Here is a 17,700-nt window from a genome sequence, read left to right on the forward strand (position 1 = left end):
GAGAGAATGAAGTTGAAGAAAGAGAACTGTGGAGATAAAGGGCCTTGGATTTTCAAGGTATGGAAAATAACCCTAAAAGGCAAGAGGAAAGGAGTGTGTATGGAATTGTGGAGGGCAGAGGCGAAGAGAGGAAACTTTGGCAAGATTATAGGTAAATATAAATCCAAATTAAATATAAACATAAATATAATTGTGTTCGTGTGCATACGTGTATACATGATGATACATACATTGTCAACCTAAATAAATGTAGGAAGCAATAATCAAGCAGAAAGCATTTATTTGGGATCAAAGATTTGCAATTCAGGGCACACAGATTCAGGTAGCAACCCAAACAGCGCCCCACATGGGAGTAAAAGTCAGGGGTTTTTAAAGGCAAAAAAGGGAGATTTGCACTACAAAGAATTTTTATTGGAGGGACTTCCCTGGTGGTGCAGTGGTTTAAGAATCCGCCTGCCAATGCAGGGGACACGGCTTCGAGCCCTGGTCTGGGAGGATCCCACGTGCCGCGGGGCGGCTGAGCTCGTGCGCCACAACTACTGAAGCCCACGTGCCTGGAGCCCATGCTCCGCAACAAGGAGGGGTCACCTCAATGAGGTCCGCGCACTGCAGTGAAGAGTGGCCCCCACTCGCCGCAACTGGAGGAAGCCCATGCACAGCAATGAAGACCCAACGCAGCCAAAAATAATAAATTAATTAATTAATTATTTTTTAAAAAAGAATTTTCATTGGAGTTGGAGGCAGAATCTAGTCTTAGATGAACATGGTTGAGTGCTAAGGCTATAACTAGAGGGTGGAAAAAGTTCGTTGCAGTGACAAGTCGCAGGTGTTCTTGCAGTATTCTTGAAATATCTGTGGTTTGATCCAGTTCAAAAGTTCATGGTTCCACCTGGTGGGGACGTGCGTAAGGTCCACCCCCTTAATGGCCTCCTGGATCCATTTTAAAAACCCTTGACATAAATGACTCCATTTAATTTCACATTTCACAACATCATATATAATCTCAGAGTTGGGAATGCCAGAATGATGAGCAAAGAGTTATAAGCTCATAAGCTTTAAAGCTTAAAGACGTAAATTCAACTATATAAAATGAGATTTGGATAGCAAATCCAAACTAAATGAAACCAAAAGACAATGACAAACGAGGAGAATATATTCATGGTCATGTTATAGACTAATGATTGTATTTCCTAATATAGAAAGAACTTGTCCAGGGGCTTCCCTGGTGGCGCAGTGGTTGAGAATCTGCCTGCCAACGCAGGGGACACGGATTCGAGCCCTGGTCTGGGAAGATCCCACATGCCGCGGAGCAACTAGGCCTGTGAGCCACAACTACTGAGCCTGCGCGTTTGGAGGCTGTGCTCCGCAACAAGAGAGGCCGCGAGAGTGAGAGGCCCGTGCACCGTGATGAAGAGTGGCCCCCGCTCGCCGCAACTAGAGAAAGCCCTGCCACGGAAACGAAGACCCAACACAGCCAAAAATAAATAAATAAATTTTAAAAAAAGAACTTGTCCAAATCCTTAAGAAAAGAAATATAGGCTAATAATGATGGAAACAGATATGAATAGTCACTTCGTTGAATGGCTGAACAGATTAGAATGGAAAATATTAATCATCATGAAACCTATTTAAAAATGCTCACCTTCATGTCTAAAAAGAGAAATTCTAGTTAAAACTATGATGGGGTACATTTTTCATTGTTAAGAATGAAGAGATCAAAATCAGTGCTAATGCAACCTGCTGTTGAGGTTGCAGTGAAGCAGAGACTCTCATCACATTGCAGGAGACAGTGATGCAAATTGGCACAATTTCCTGGAGAGCCATTTGGCCATATCGATCAACACTAGTAATGCATGTGCCCTCTGAGGAATTCAAATTCATACAGACATTTTAGCAGACAGGCATACCTTGGAGATAGTTCAGGTTCAGTTCCAGACCACCACAATAAAGCAAAATAAAGTGAGTCACACAATTTTTTTCTTTTTTGGTTTCCCAGTGCATATATAAAAGTTATGTTTACACTATATAATCTGGTAAGTGTGCGATAGCATTATGTCTAAAATAAAGAAAAAAAGAAAAACAACCCAATATACATACCTTAATTCAAAAATACTTCACTGCTAAAACATGCAAACCATCACTTGAGCCTTCAGAGAGTTGTAATCTTTTTGCAATAGTAACATCAAAGACCACTATCACAGATCACCGTAAAAACTAAAATGAAAAAGTTTGAAATACTGCGAGAAATACCAAAATGTGACAGAGACATGAATTGAGCAAATGTTGTTGGAAAAATGGTGCTGATAAACTTGCTCATCGCAGGGCTGCCACAAACCTTCGATGTGTTTTTTTTTTAAAAAAAAAGGTGCAGTATCAGTGAAGCACAATAAAGCGGACGCAGAATAAAACGAGGAATGCCTGTAAATAAAGAGAGAAAACATCCTTAAGTGCTCTCCAAAAACCACATTACCATAACAAAGGACAATTTAATGGCTCTCAACACTAAGGAAATTTCGAAGTTTTTAGTTCTCTGTCAAGCTCAACACTTCTGGGCTCCCAACATGTCTCCTCTCTGGGCAGAGTTGTGCGAGGGACGAAGGGGCTGGATACCTGGATTCTGAGAGTGGGGCTTTAAATCAGTACAGAGAAAGGGTATTTTTCAGAATATGCTATGCTGTTTTCTCCGAGAACTATATATACACAAGTATTTAATTGGTCCCTTTCCAACGCGGGACAACTCCAAGACTTTTTAGGAAGGTTGCCTAATGTTTTCCCTGCCTGTACGGAATGGAAGTTCTTTGAAAATGGCGGCCTCCTTATCATAATCCTTATGGGCGCGGCCATGTCGTCCTCCTGACAAAGTCCCCTAAAGAAAATGAACCGCGGAGTAGAGAGACGACGTGACACGCCATGATAACTACTAGCAGGCAGTGGCTTCAAAGGTTCTAGTGAGCATGCGCACAGTTCAAGTCCTGACCGGAATCCTAAACCGCAAACGGTCCAGAGCGGCCATTTCGCTTCTGCCGTGAACCGCCTGCGGGATGCTGAGGTGATGTGGAGTATTAGCGATGCGTAATCTGTGGGGTCAATGAGGGGAGATCGGCTTGGCGTGAGTGATGTGGGCGTTTGGGGGCCGAGTGATGGGGGCCCGTGGGATGAGTGATGCCGGGTGTGAGGAGTGAGTGGTGGGGATCCATGGGGTGAGCGATGGGGTTCTTAGTGGTGGAGGCTATGGGGTAAGTGGGGTTTTCTAAGTTGAATTCTTGGCTCGCTGATTTTCACTCTTTCTTTGCCTAATTTCTGTATGTATGTAAGTACTTTTGTAACTTGAATTCCAAGTGTACTTTAATGCAGATTTTATATTGTTGGCTGGGAATCTTTCTCATATGACGACAGTGAACGTGCGTCTCAAGAGGGCCTTGGTATGGTACCGGGAGCCATTTGGGGAAGTGATCCACAGCTTGGGGGGGCTGTAGGAGGCAGTGGTTGATTGGGAGCAGGGGCTTCAGGGATCGGAGGGCTTTGAGGCTCACATTATAACACACGCAAGGGGGACAGTGATTGAGGGAGCATCTATGAAATAGTAAAGTGGGGTGCTAAGGGTAGCATATGGGAACCAGTGGATGGGAGACCTAGGGGGCCAGTGATGGACGTTTGCAAGGGTGACTGCATTGCTTTTTGGGCAGTGGGTGTTGGGGTCCTTTGTGAATGGTTGAGTAGGTCCGTGTTGGTCTCCTCTGGTTCCTGTGGACATGGTAAGGGTCAGTGATTGGCTGTTGAGCAGATCAATGATAGTTTCCTACTGGGGTGCATTATTTGGAACCCTAGGTTGGCGGTTATTTGGGGGGTCCTGTGGAAATCACACTCCCTTTGGAAACACTTACTGGCAGTCAGGGCAATAATGATTTCAGAAGTCTGGCCGTGGGGTGACTGGGAGGCATTTCATGACCTTCTTTGGTCTACTCATTGGGGATTTCTAGAGGTCAGTGTGGTCAACGACTATATTTTGGTTGGGGCGGGGAGGGAGAAATGGAGAGGCAAGAAATGGTAAGTGATTGGGAGTCCTGGTGCATGTCTCCAGGTTTTCAAGGTGAAGGTGGAGTTCCATATATTGAATTTGAGGGTTTTTTTGGTCAGAAAATGCTGAGCTGTCTATATTATGGATGGGCACTGAAAAGGCCAGAATGTCGGATTACGCACTCCAGATATAGACAGCTTGAAGCCTCAGCTCTCTGAAGGCAGCAGGAAAATGTAAATGAATTTCTGGAAATTGACCACGTAGAGGACCACATGGGATAGTGGCGATTGTGTGCACTTTAAAGTGAGGCGGACCCGGGACTCATTCCCTGTTCTTTCTGTAAGGTCGGATCTTAACAAACGGCACCGCGAAACAGAGGAAAGCTTCAAGTGAGCTTCATTAGGGAGCGCTCCCGGGCGAGGTTCACTGGTCCGAGAGAAAGGGGCCAGAGAAGTCGCACCCGGGCGAGGGTTGGGCAAGATTTTATAGGGGAAGAAGGGAAATGGGTCTGCTGAATCTGGGAGGGCGCAGGGTATTCCTTATTTGGTGGTCTTTTCGGGTATCCTGGGGGACCGTTAGTCCCGCCCCTCGAAAGGCGGGAAGGCTGGGCTGGGTTCAAAGTCCCCAGGTCAGTTCCTGGAACTGGGTGGTCCGGAATGTCTCCAGGGCACTTTCTGGAACTGGGTGGTCCGGAGAATTTCGGTCTGATGCCACCTGTGAATCTGATTGTGTTCCCCTGCCTCGGGCCAGTTGGCCTTACACTTTCCTTTGCACACTGAGTGACCTTAAGGCAAATTATGTAACAGCACTGTTTCCTCATCCACAAAATGGGTATAATAATGATCATAATATTTAGCTGACAGGGTTGCATGAAAATTAAACAAGGTACCTGATACCTGACTCTGCAACTTGCTGATTTTTTTTTTTTCAGTGTTTCCCATTTGCCAGGCAGGTGCTGAGGGCTTGACAAGCCTCATCTCACGAAAGCTCCCCAGGTGCCTATGATAAATACCTTCCTTCTCATTTTGGAAACTGCAACTAAAGTACTATCTTCATCTTCTCACGGTTAAAAGGTGTCAGAGCTGCAATGAAAGCTTCCTTAAGTTTAGCCCAAACCTCTTCATCTTTTCTCATTTTTTACCCCAATAGCTAGACTTTTCTGAGTTTTGTCTACCCTCATCTTGAACACAGTGACTTTCACCTAATGGCCTTCAGAAATTCATGTGGAGTGAATATTAGATGAGAACTATGTGGTCATTGCCTTTCCAGGATTTCTGGTGTCCCCGCAGAGCCCCTGGGTCAGGCCACATCACTGAGGCTGCAGGATCTCCCTTCACAGCTCCAGCCTGACTCTTCCCAGCAGCTTTGACTGGAGCTTTCTGATGCCCACCCAGCTCCAGGCTCCTGGAAAGAGTGGAGCTGTCAGCAAGAGACCAAGAATTGAAGCCCAGAAAGGACATGCTTGCTGATGTGAATTTACCGCAGAGGCCCCAGGTCTTGGGTTCAGAAGAGCGGGACGGATCATGTGAGGTAAGCAGGAGCCCCACGGGGACAGTTCTCCAGAACCTGAGGGCAGACACAGGAAGCAGCATATTGGACTCCCTGTGTCTGAGACAATCTGGATTCTCCTGTGTAGAGCAGGAGAATGGGCATTGTGTGTTACAGAGGAAACTGAACTGGCTGATTAAGGAGGATGTGTAGTAGAAGAGGGCTGTCCCTGGGGCAAAGGAAGAATAAAAAGTACATCCAGCCACAGGCGGGGAAATGCTGATTCCTTCCTTCTCAGCACAGGCGAAGATTCCATCCACTGCTGGGTCTTCACTGTCTCAGCTGGTCCCCACCTGACTCCTCACCGGAGACTGGCTGGTTTCCCCTTTGTCCTTGTAGTTTATAGTCATTGGATACTAGAGCAAGAACTGGCTTTTAAGGACCATGTTGTTTTTCCTACTTTATTAGATGAATATAAGTGCCAGAGAATAATGTTTCCAAATTGCCCACAGATATTAATATTTGGTATTTTGGAATGAGAAAGCAGGGTTCTTCAGTATACTCAAGATTTCCTGAAATTCCAAGTTATTCTGTGTATTTCATGACACTTTATTTGCATGTTTTTAAAATAGTAATGACCCACTCCGAAGACCTCATTTTAACTTTGTTACCTCTTTAAATACCTTGTTTCTCCAAATACAGGCACAATTCTGAGGTCCTGGGGGTGGGGACTTAGGCATACGAATTTCGGGTGGGGACACACAATTCAGCCCACAGCAGTGACACTGTTGTAGAAAAATGTCTTTCATTTCGTACTAAAGTTGGCTGAATTGTTAAGAGCATTTGCACGTTCAGTTACATGTTAAGATACATGATACTTATTAGCCTTGTTCCTTTTTTAACATTGAAAATATTTTGTTTGCTTGCCTTGATTCTGCTTTTGCTCGCTGAGATTTTCGAGCAGTTTCTCCGTTCACATTAGCATGTTCTCCAACAACATTCACATCATCTTGGCTTTGCAGCCTTCCCTCTACTCTGGCCAATACTGTGTTGTTAGTTTTTTTTTTTTTTTTTGATTCTTTTTTTGTTTTTGTTTTTAAATAACTGCTAATTTAATCCAAAGAGATATGTCATTGTTGCTTTAATTTGTATTTTTTTTACAAGCAGGATTTTTTTTTCCCGAAGTTTTATTGGTCAATGATTTTTTTTTGTGATTTACTTTTCTTGTCCTTTGACAATTTATATTTTCGTTTGTCTTTAGCCTCTGGACTTTCAAAGATGTATTATATATTAATAACCCATTTTTCTTCGCATATCTGTGTAAATTTCTTCTGCCACTGTTTCCCTTGGAAGTAGTTCTTGGTTTTATTTGCACATGGTTTGTTTTGCTGGGCTGGTAAATAAAACAGCTGTCACCACTGTCTTTTCTTCTGAAATCCACCTCCTTAGAGGCAATCAGTTTTTACCTTTTTAACTAAATGTTTTGGTACGTACTTCCTCATCCTTTAATGACACCCTAATATAGCTCCGTCTCAGATTCCCAGGTTTATGTTTGGCCCTCTGTCACATACTCGCACCTGCAGCACTCACATGCATGCTTTTCATGCTTACCTTTCCAAGAGGTGGGTTAAATTTTGATTAGCTCAGTATTCCCTGAAATCAATTTACTTCTCCTGTGTGTCTCTCTCTACATAGAACATCACTTCTGACACTTACGGTCACCAAATGTGCAGGGATTTTTCCCGCCCCAAGCAATTCTCTGTGACACCAGCTGGGTGTCCTACAATTCAGTTCAATTCTGATACTGTCTACCTGGAGACAGTGTCAGATCCCATACGTTGTTAAGGGCTCAGTTCTTCAAGACTCCCGCCACTCCCTTTCAAATGCCAAGGGCACGTCCACCTGTGCTTCTGACCTATCGGCTGTAAGTCAGAGGTTCTCACAACTCCCTCCTTGGGTTCAATTAATTTACTAGGGCGGCTCACACAACTCAGGAAACCAGTTTACTCGCTAGATTACCAGTTTATTACAAAGGATAATTAAAGGACACAAATCAACAGCCAGATAAAGAGATACATAGGACGAGGTCTGGAACAAAGGAGCCAGTTTGTCACGCGGCCCAGCAGTGAGGCCAGGTAAGAATCAATGGGATTAGAGATGTGTGCAGTGTGGCCAATATTCAATTAATAAGTTACTCAGTTTACTGCACACAATTAGCACACAACACAGGTTAGTCAAAGTAGGGAGAAAAGGGGTGGGGAGTAAGGAGTCACTTGGCCCAGTGCTCATTATAAGGAGTCTGTCAGGATGTAATGGTTACACCCCAGGGGATCTTGTCTCGCTCAGTTGCTCCTTCTGTTCCAGTAAAGTCGTTCCTTGTCTACCCTTAGTTTATCACTCTGAGACGCTCCCAGCCCTATACCAGACATTTCACAACTAATGCGGAAGTTCACACTGGCCACTGTGACTCCATTTTGCACTACTTAACATAGCTTAAATCCTATGAATTTCACACAGAGGAGTAGGAATCATAGCATAAAAGAAGTCACATCACTGGAAAGCCATATATATCATGGCAAAAAAAATCATTAAAAACACACCCCTGGGGCTTCCCTGGTGGCGCAGTGGTTGAGAGTCCACCTGCCGATGCAGGGGACATGGGTTTGTGCCCCGATCTGGGAGGATCCCATGTGCCGTGGAGCGGCTGGGCCCATGAGCCATGGCCGCTGGGCCTGCACATCCAGAGCCTGTGCTCCGCAACGGGAGAGGCCACAATGGTGAGAGGCCCGCGTACCGCAAAAAAAAAAAAAAACCCACACCCTTGTATGTAAGTGCCAGTTCACCAATGATGACTAATTCTCATTGAGCTTGGGTATGTTGTTACAGGGCTCCGTGTCATTTGAAGACGTGACCATAGACTTCAGCAGGGAAGAGTGGCAGCAACTGGACCCGGCCCAGAGACGCCTGTACCAGGATGTGATGCTGGAGATCTACAGCCACCTCTTCTCCGTGGGTGAGAACATCTGACCAGGGACTCTTGGACAGGCCTCGTTGAGATGTCTTTCCTTCTTGTGGCGTGCAGTGGGGCATCTGAAGAATGTAGTCAGTTTGCCCTTGGCTTGTCCTAAACTGTTCATTCCTTTTGGGCATCTTTGAGTGTTACTTTGTTCCTAGTGAAAGGTGTTGAGTTTTCTGGTGTGCCAATAAAGCTTCACTGAATGGCCTCTAAAGCCCAAGGCCACGTCCAAATGCAATATCCTTTCTTATTCACAGGGTATCACATTCTCAACCCAGAGATCATTTTCAGGATGGAAAAGAGAAAGGAGCAATGGATGAGGGAGGCTGAACTCCCACGTCAGAGGTATCACGGTGAGTGACTATCAGGTCGTGAAGATCTGAGGGGCCGTTATTCAACCTACCACACTTATCCATTCCCCCAGTGGTGGACATAGGTTACCTCCTACTCCTAGTTTCTAAGGCTAATGCCGCCAAACATTATTTTGTAAATGTCCCGTAGGGGCCAACGTAAGAATTTCTGAGGTGAATAGTCAGGAGTGGGATTGCCTGATCACTGGATATGCCTACACTGAATTTAGCTAAGTAAACCATGGGGCTCTTCAGGTGGGCTTCACCATCCACACTGTCATGTGGGAATGCACAAGGATTTGCATTTGTACATCTTGCTTGCCAGCATTTAATATTTACCAAATCTCTCATTTATGGCCTATGTTATGATAGAGCTGTTTCATGTTTTAATTTCATTTTTCTAATAACAGAGCGTCTCATCATTATGTTACCTGACAGGATATTCCATCTGTATGTTGCTTTTTTGTCGTCTTGTTTTATCCCTTTGTGGAGTTTCCTGAAAGCCTTTTTTTTTCCTTTTCATTTGCTCCCTGAATTCATCAATTTTTTTCCTGTGCTGGATCTTTCTTCTTTACACCTAACTGCGATGCCTCCAGCTTGGGCCTCTGTACTTCCCTCTGGTCATCATAGAGGAATTACTTTATACTTTAAATTCCTTAAATTTAAAGGAATTACTTTAAATTCCTTAAATCCCTTTAAAGGGCCCTTCTTTTCTCAACACTTAGGCCTACAAATTTTTTCTGATGATCCCTTTATCAACCCCTCCAGGCCCCATGCCTAAACTGTGTTCTCTTATTTAGCTACATGGTGGACAGTTCCCATGGGATGACTCACTTCCTTATTTTGGGGAGCTCAGAAACTGGAATCATTACACAAATCAGAAATTCTTCTCACCTTATACATTTTTTCAGATTCTTCTGTTTCTTGGCTCTTCCATCTCAGTCTTCTCATTTTCTTATTTTAGAAATTCTTTCACTTTTTTCTCGCCACACCACTCGGCTTGTGGGATCTTAGTTGCCTGACCAGGGATCGAACCCACACCCTCAGCAGTGAAAGTGCAGAGTCCTAACCACTGGACCGCCAGGGAATTTCCCCCATTTTTTCTTTTTTTTTTAAAGGTATTTTTAAAATTTTGTTTATTTATTTTTGGCTGCAGTGGGTCTTTGTTGCTGTGTGCGGGCTTTCTCTAGTTGCGGTGAGCAGGGGCTACTCTTCATTGCGGTGGCTTCTCCTGTTGTAGAGCATGGGCTCTAGGCACCCGAGCTTCAAGAGTTGTGGCTTGTGGGCTCTGGAGTGCAGGCTCAGTAGTTGTGGCACATGGGCTTAGTTGTTCCACGGCATGTGGGATCTTCCTGGACCAGGGCTCGAACCCATGTCCCCTGCATTGACAGGTGGATTCTTAACCACTGCACCACCAGGGAAGCCCCATTTTTTTCTTTCTGAAAGTACAATTTAATTGACCCTTTTTGTTAATTCCACGGGTATCACCATAAACCAGCTCCTTATTTTCTCACGCTTGGGTTATTTTGTTCCTAATGGGATTTGTGGATTCCCGGTCATCATGAGTTCGGTCAAGATGCCATTGACAGATTTTATTACCCCAAAGATTGGTATTTTGTTTCTTTTTTCTCAGATTTTAATAAAAAGAAATATATATATATATATATACACACACACACACACACACACATATACACACTAAAAGTGATTATAAAGAGCATTCTCATTTTTAAAAAATAGTGATAGATGACTGAGGTTTGGGGACAGGGATACAGTTTATCCAAGTGATGGAAAGAGAAAAGAAACAAGACGTGATGGTCTTATCATACTCAGTATTTATCTCTGGTAGGATAAAGTAATAGTAAAATTTAGCCACTTTTTAAAATTTTTTTTTAAAGAATCTGTTGTTATGTTCTTACTAACAAATAGGATGATCAGTGAAAAAATGGCATATTAAGTAGCATAAAGCTGAAAGTGATAACAAAGAGACCAAGGACCAGAATAATTTCCCTCCTATAAAACACTTCTAAAAGGCAGGTCAGCAGGAAGCTTTACGTTTTGTATCCATTCGGGTGTTGAAGTTTTTCTCGTCATTGCAGTACCATCTATCTTTTATGATGTTGCTCTGTGGGACTGAATGCACTGCACCCAAAGCCAGGTTCTACTAGGCAGAAAAGGGGTGGAGGGTATTGAGAAGCTGTGATATATTACCCTGGCCAGAAGTGGTGCATAATGTTGTATGCACATTCCATCAGCAAAAACAGTGTCTGTCACACCTCACTGCAAGAGAAATTGTGAGCTGTTACGTGGCTTGGCTGCCCTGTACCTGGCCACAGTTAACCTCTGTGGAAGAAGGGTGAAACAGATTCTAGGGGACAGCTTGCTTGTCCAGTCTTCCGGTGTACCCTTCTTAGGATATGCATATTCCTAAGTTCAAGAAAACAAACTTCAGTTTCATGGAGAGTTGCAAGTTGGGGTATAGGTATTCTTTCAGTGCTTGGCTATGTTAGGATTGATACTTTAATAGTATTTCAGAGGAATATCTAGGGCTGATGGATTTTGTATTGTTTCTCACGAGTGGGAGGAAGCTGGGAGATTAGTTACAATATTCAACGCTTTACTATAAAACAGGCCTTGTGTTAGATGGTTTTGCCCAACTGTAGGCTAACGTTTAAGTGTTCTGACCACATTTAAAATAGGCTGGGCTAAACTACGATGTTCAGTAGGTTAGGTGTATTCAAGGCATTTTCAACTTATGATATTTTCAACTTCTGATGGATTTATCAGGACACAGCCCCACTGTAAGTTGAAGAGGCTCTGTACTGAGCCCCCTCCTTCAATCTTTGGCTATCCACAGATGCTGCCCTATGACACACTTGCCTCTTTTATCCTGTAGTCATCCCACTAGGTCTGGGTATCAAGACTGCCTACATGAGTGCAGCCAGTTTGCCCTTGTTCAAATCTAACTTTCCCCAAGGCTGAGCAAAGTGTTTTTGGCTAATTACTTAACCATTGTGTGTTTCCTTTTCTTCATGTGGAAAACCAGGATAATAAGTAGTTAGCTCCTGGGGTTGCTGTGAGGATTAAATGAGCTTATGTGTATATCACGTAGAACACTGCCTGGCGAATGCTAAGTGCTATACAGATAAGTGCTTGACATATAGTAAGGGCTGTGCAACTGTTTTCTCTCATAATCACCATGAGCACCACCACTGGTATATGACTCAGCAGTTTCCCTGTGCACAATCTCATCAGCTCCATGTGACTCTTCCTCTATCCTTTGCTAACTGTTCACTGTATCTATTTCATCTTTTTCTCCTTCTAGAAGGGGAGTCTGGGCTTGAAACCCCACAATGGGAAATTTCTGAAACAGCTTCATTTCACCATGAGATGTTGGATGAAGTCACAAGAGATGGCTCATGGTGTTCCATTTTAGGAAAGCTGTGGGAAGAAGCTGACCAAACAAAGAGAGATCAGAAAAATCAAAGTAAACCTTCACATCAGGAGGCTTTCCTCAACAAGAAAAAATTGAACACAGAGAGGGACTGTAACTATAAGGACCCTGGAAAAATCATCTGTGCGAGGCCCCACCTTGTTTCCTCACAAAAGAGACCTCATAAACGTTGCTCTCGTGCAAAAAGGTTGAAACCTAATCTAGAAGTAAATTGTCAAAATCAAAGCAACACCACAGAACACCTTGATGAGATGGTTGAATCTGGTCAGCTATTCACCCATAGCTCTTCCAGTGCCAGCTGCAAAAATACTCATACAGGAGAGAACTTCTGTGAAGGTAATTCATGTACAAAAGGCTTCAGCCATAAACAGTCACTCACACAACATCAAGTTCACACTCAGGAAAAACCAGATAAGTGCACTGAGTGTGGGAGGGACTTTACCCAGAACTCACACCTCCTTGAACAACAGAGATTCCATAGTGTAGAAAACCTCCAGGAATGTGGTAAATGTGGGAGAGCCTTCACCCCACAACCAAAACTCGGTGTATATGTGACAGATCATACAGGTAACATACCGTATATATGTAAGGAATGTGGAAAAGTCTTTGTTCAGAGGCCAGAACTGGTTACACACCAGAAAACTCACACTAGAAAGAAGCCCCATAAATGCCATGAATGTGGAAAAGCCTTTTTCCAGATGTTATCTCTCTTCAGACATCAGAAAACTCATACTAGAGAAAAACTCTATGAATGCAGTGAATGTGGGAAGGGCTTCTCCCAGAATTCAACCCTCAGTATACATCAGAAAATTCATACTGGCGAGCGACAGTACGTATGCAGTGAATGTGGGAAGGCCTTCACCCAGAAGTCAACACTCAGCTTGCACCAGAGGATCCATTCAGGGGATAAGTCTTATGTGTGTATTGAATGTGGCCAGGCCTTTATCCAGAAGGCACACCTGATTGTACATCAGAGAAGTCACACGGGAGAAAAACCTTATCAGTGCCACAACTGTGGAAAATCCTTCATTTCCAAGTCACAACTTGATATACATCATAGAATCCATACTGGGGAGAAACCTTATGAATGTAGTGACTGTGGGAAAACCTTCACCCAAAAATCACACCTCAACATACACCAGAAAATTCACACTGGAGAAAGACACCACGTGTGCAGTGAATGTGGGAAGGCCTTCAACCAGAAGTCAATACTCAGCATGCATCAGCGAATTCACACCGGAGAGAAGCCTTACAAATGCAGTGACTGTGGGAAAGCCTTTACTTCCAAGTCACAATTCAGAGAGCATCAGCGGATCCACACTGGAGAGAAACCCTATGTATGCACTGCATGTGGGAAGGCTTTCAATGGTAGGTCAAATTTCCATAAACATCAGATGACTCACAGTAGAGAGAGAACCTTTGCCTGTTACAAGTGTGGACACACCTTCACCCAGAAATCAGAGCTGATTACACATCAGAAAACTCATATAGGAGAGAAGCCTTACGAATGCTGTGACTGTGGGAAGTCCTTCAGCAGGAAACCACAACTCAAAGTGCATCAACGAATCCACACGGGAGAGAGACCTTACATGTGTTCCAAGTGTGGGAAGAGCTTCAACAACAGATCAAATTTTAATAAACACCAAATAACTCATACCAGAGACAAATCTTCAGTTCCTAATATGCATATACATAAATGAAATAAACTCTGAATTTCTTGAAGAAAAAAATCTTATGAGTCAGATTTAATCATATATTATAGAATTCATGCTTCACAAAACCTCTAGGGATGCACTGCATGTCACCAAGTTACACATTTTATGTGAAGGAAATTACTCAGGAAAGAACTTTTGAGAGGAAATGTCCATATTTGTACTAGCCTCATTAAAAGTTATAAAATTCACTTGGGGAAGAAACCCTAATGCATTGAGAAGTTTCTGTAGAGTATGGTATAAGACAGAATCTTTAAGTCAGCATATTTATTTATATACACACATACACATACCCTCAATTCTGTAGTGTCTGCTATAGAATTCACTGTAGAACAGGAGGTGTCAATAGATTATATATTTTTTAAAAGAACCTAATATATACACAGATGAATGTACATTTTTTGGTAAATGTATAAATGTGATTCTAGTCTTCACAGTGTCATTTTTCTCTTCTTTCATGATTAGTTCAGCTCTACCCTCCTCTTTCCACCTCCACCATCTATGGTGAAACTTTTACTCTATGGACTCTATCGTATTTTTATACACGCTCCTAAACCATTTAGGCCAAGAGTCAGCAAACTGGCCATCAGCCAAATCTGGTTGGCCACCTGTGTTTTTTAAATAAAGTTTTATTGGAACACAGCCATGTTCATCTGTTTATGTATTGTCTGTGGCTGCTTTTGTGCCAGTGGCAGAGCTGAGTAGTCATGGCAAAGGCCGTATGGCCTGCAAGCTGAAAGTATTTACTCTCCAGCCCTTACAGAAGAAGTCTGCCAACACTTGTTATCCACACACACTCATTAGCATAAACCTATATAGGTACTCTTCCCTTTGTTTTATAAATATCAGACCATATCATATACACATGTGCACTTGTTCTTTTCACGCTACAATACAGCTGTTCAGTGACTACATTAGTATTCTATCAGTATGTGGACATGCTGTAATTTATTCAACCAACCTCACATTTTTTATTCATTCTTTCCCCCACCTTTTTTGCTACAAGAAAGCAGAATAGTATTATCTGTAAATGGACAGGCCCAGGAGTCAGGTTTCTGTACTTGCTTCTACATCAATCAGGCAAGATACTTAACTCATCTGTCCTGGTTTTCAAAAGCAAGATGACAACAGTGCTACCCCACGAGTCCTCCTGAGAAATAAATGGGTGAATAAGCCTTAACTTTAACTGTGTGGAGAGAACCAAACCTTGGTGAATTTGAGTAGGGCCCTGTGTGACCAAATGAATGGAAATGAAAGGATGGGCGTTACGGATGGCAGAGTGGAGAAGCAAGTAAAATAAAGCCTCCTTTAATATGAAACCAGGTGCGATGGGTGGGAAGGCTGCCCTGCAGCCCTGGTCTCAGGGATTCTGTTCCTGCCTCCAGATACCCCTCAGCCTGGCACTGGGGCTCTTGGGGATGAGAGGCTGATGTCCACAGTGAGGCTGGTGTAGAGGCGCTGCAGCTCCTTGGGAGAGCAGCCTGTATCCCAGCGAGTTCATGCCATCGTGTGACAGATCTGGGCCAGAAGGCCAGGACTAGGAGGGGCAGGAGGGGCAACCGTGTGAGCGGAGGGTTCGAGGGCTCGGGAACAGGCCCAGGACTGGCTACCCCCGCCCCCAACCCTGACTCACCTCTGGGGGCTCTGCTTTTGGCTGCAGTCCTGCCCCTCCAGCTTATGGTAGCAGCCAAAGAGCAGATGGGGCCGTGAGAGGAGCATCCCACTGAGTTTCAGCCTTCCAGGGGAGAGGGCAGGGAGGCCAGACGCCTGTCTCCTCTGATAGAGTCCCCATGCCACACCCGGCCCCTCAGGCCACAGTGGCTTGCGTCTCCCGCAATCCGACATAGCTCGTGTCCCCTCTCAGTCTAGGGCAGCCTATGTCCGCCACACCATGCAGGGACCTGCTGCCCCCTGTGCTAGGCTCCCTAGAGCAGGGCCCCCTACCTGGAAGTGATGTCATCATCCTCCCGATTCCAGCCCCAGTATGTGTTGGGGAAGCCATTGATCCTGACTTAGTGAATGGGGCGCAGGGCAAACACCCCTCCAAGGTAGCCCTGGTAGGGCAGCCTGCAGAGGCAGGGAGAGTTGGAAGCACAGGGAATTTCAGGGAACGGTCCCTGGCCCTTTCCTGGCCAGGATCACAAGGTTGACTTCTGGGTTAGCCCTTCTCCACTCACCCCCATGGGAACCTCTCCCCTGACCCCTAGGATGTCTCCATGCTGGATTCTGGGGCAGTCCTTCCCCTGACCCTTGAGATGGCCCCTCACGTGACCCTGGGAGATCCCCTCCCTGAATCATCTGACAGGCCATTCTTGTGACCCCATTAAGGGCCCCTCCTTTTTTAAGTTCTCCTTCTCTGACCTCTGGTACAACCTCTCTGCCTACTGCCTTATTAAGTGCATCCTGATTCCCCCACTGATAGCCAATCCCACTCCCATCTGACACCCACACCCAGGAGGAAGGTTCTTCACCGTCTACAAGGCCTCTCCTCAGGCCGCATCATGCTCTGCACCGTCAGCACCAGGGACCAGGGCCTGGACTACACAGACAGGCAGGGCAAGGCCCAAGGGACTGGGGGCCTGGACTACACAGACAGGCAGGGCAAGGCCCAAGGGACTGGGGGCCTGGACTACACAGACAGGCGGGGCAAGGCCCAAGGAACTGGGGCCTGGACTACACAGACAGGCGGGGCAAGGCCCAAGGAGTCTCCCACAGGAGGTCCCCTCCCTCCACCTACTTGTACTTGAACCTGTCAATGGCAGGGAAGACGTCACAGATGTAGAGGTTGCGGTCGTCTTTGGGGAGCAGGTTCACATCATGGAGGAAGACACAGTCCCAGTCCTCCTCCTGCGCGGCCTCCCAGAACCCCACGTTGTCACAGTCCCAGTCCTCCTCCTGCGTGGCCTCCCAGAACCCTATGTTGTGAAGCTTGCCCCGGTGGAAGGCGGTGTCGTTCACCTGCGGTGGACGGAGATGCTCGGCGCTGCCCTCACCACAGGCCGTGGTGGCCCTGCCACCTGCCAGGCCTGTCCTCTCTCACCTTGTCGAGTGCCATTCTCCTGCCTGGAAACCCTTCTTATTCCCACTGTGGGGATGGAAAACCCAGACTTGTCCAGGAAGGTTCAGTTCAAAGGTGACCTCCCCTGAGAAACTTTTCTTGGATCCCCACCCCCATCCTGGTCAGAGTCAGTATCCTTAGCCTCTCAGCTCTCCCTCCTCGGCCATCTTCAAGGTTCTCAAGGATCATCAGCTTCCAGAGGCCATCGGAGGAAGGCAGAGGTCAGGAGTGATAGGGGACCACCTGTGTCTCTGTTTCTACTCCTACTAGAGAAAGACTAATCATCACCTATGGTTACCATGATGTTCACCATCTGCGTCACCACCGTCATCACGATCTTCAACGTCACCAACACAGTCACCTAACCTCCATCGTCGCTGTTACCACCACCACGACCATCACCACTCTGACCATCACCACCACCATCACTCAGTAGCAGCAGCAGCACCTTAGCGATCACCATCATTACCACCATCGCCACCGTCAACACCGCCACCACCATCATGACCGCCACCATCAACACCGCCACCACCATCATGACCGCCACCACCATCATGACCGCCACCACCATCATGATCGCCACCATCAACACCGCCACCACCAT

The 17,700-nt window shown here is 45.3% G+C and overlaps 2 protein-coding genes across 2 annotated transcripts in view; one reads left to right on the forward strand and one right to left on the reverse strand.

Annotated features, from left to right (window-relative positions):
- The window catches only part of SIGLEC10 (sialic acid binding Ig like lectin 10), a 37,947-nt gene extending 35,801 nt beyond the window's left edge, over positions 1–2,146 (reverse strand). The window contains exon 1 of the mRNA XM_029236271.1: positions 2,098–2,146. The gene's annotated coding sequence lies outside the window, so the exon portion shown is untranslated. The remainder of the gene's footprint in view (positions 1–2,097) is intronic.
- A 418-nt stretch (positions 2,147–2,564) lies between these two features.
- Positions 2,565–17,631, forward strand: ZNF175 (zinc finger protein 175). The gene is made up of 5 exons (XM_029239266.1): positions 2,565–3,049; positions 5,288–5,548; positions 8,393–8,519; positions 8,780–8,875; positions 12,198–17,631. The coding sequence occupies exons 2-5, from the start codon at positions 5,477–5,479 to the stop codon at positions 14,024–14,026; spliced, it is 2,124 nt and encodes a 707-aa protein (XP_029095099.1). The 5' UTR covers positions 2,565–3,049; positions 5,288–5,476; the 3' UTR covers positions 14,027–17,631.
- Positions 17,632–17,700: the final 69 nt, after the last annotated feature.

This window comes from Monodon monoceros, unplaced genomic scaffold, assembly GCF_005190385.1.
Source record: "Monodon monoceros isolate NGI ecotype Baffin Bay Population unplaced genomic scaffold, NGI_Narwhal_1 Super_Scaffold_10, whole genome shotgun sequence".
Classification (NCBI taxonomy): domain Eukaryota; kingdom Metazoa; phylum Chordata; class Mammalia; order Artiodactyla; family Monodontidae; genus Monodon; species Monodon monoceros.

Bases quoted from the DNA above. Each gene is read 5' to 3' on its own strand.
- ZNF175 (XM_029239266.1), top strand. From the start codon at position 5,477: ATGCTTGCTGATGTGAATTTACCGCAGAGGCCCCAGGTCTTGGGTTCA. The intron at 5,549-8,392 runs GTAAGCAGGAGC...ATGTTGTTACAG, and splicing joins AGCGGGACGGATCATGTGAG to GGCTCCGTGTCATTTGAAGA. The intron at 8,876-12,197 runs GTGAGTGACTAT...TTCTCCTTCTAG, and splicing joins CCCACGTCAGAGGTATCACG to AAGGGGAGTCTGGGCTTGAA.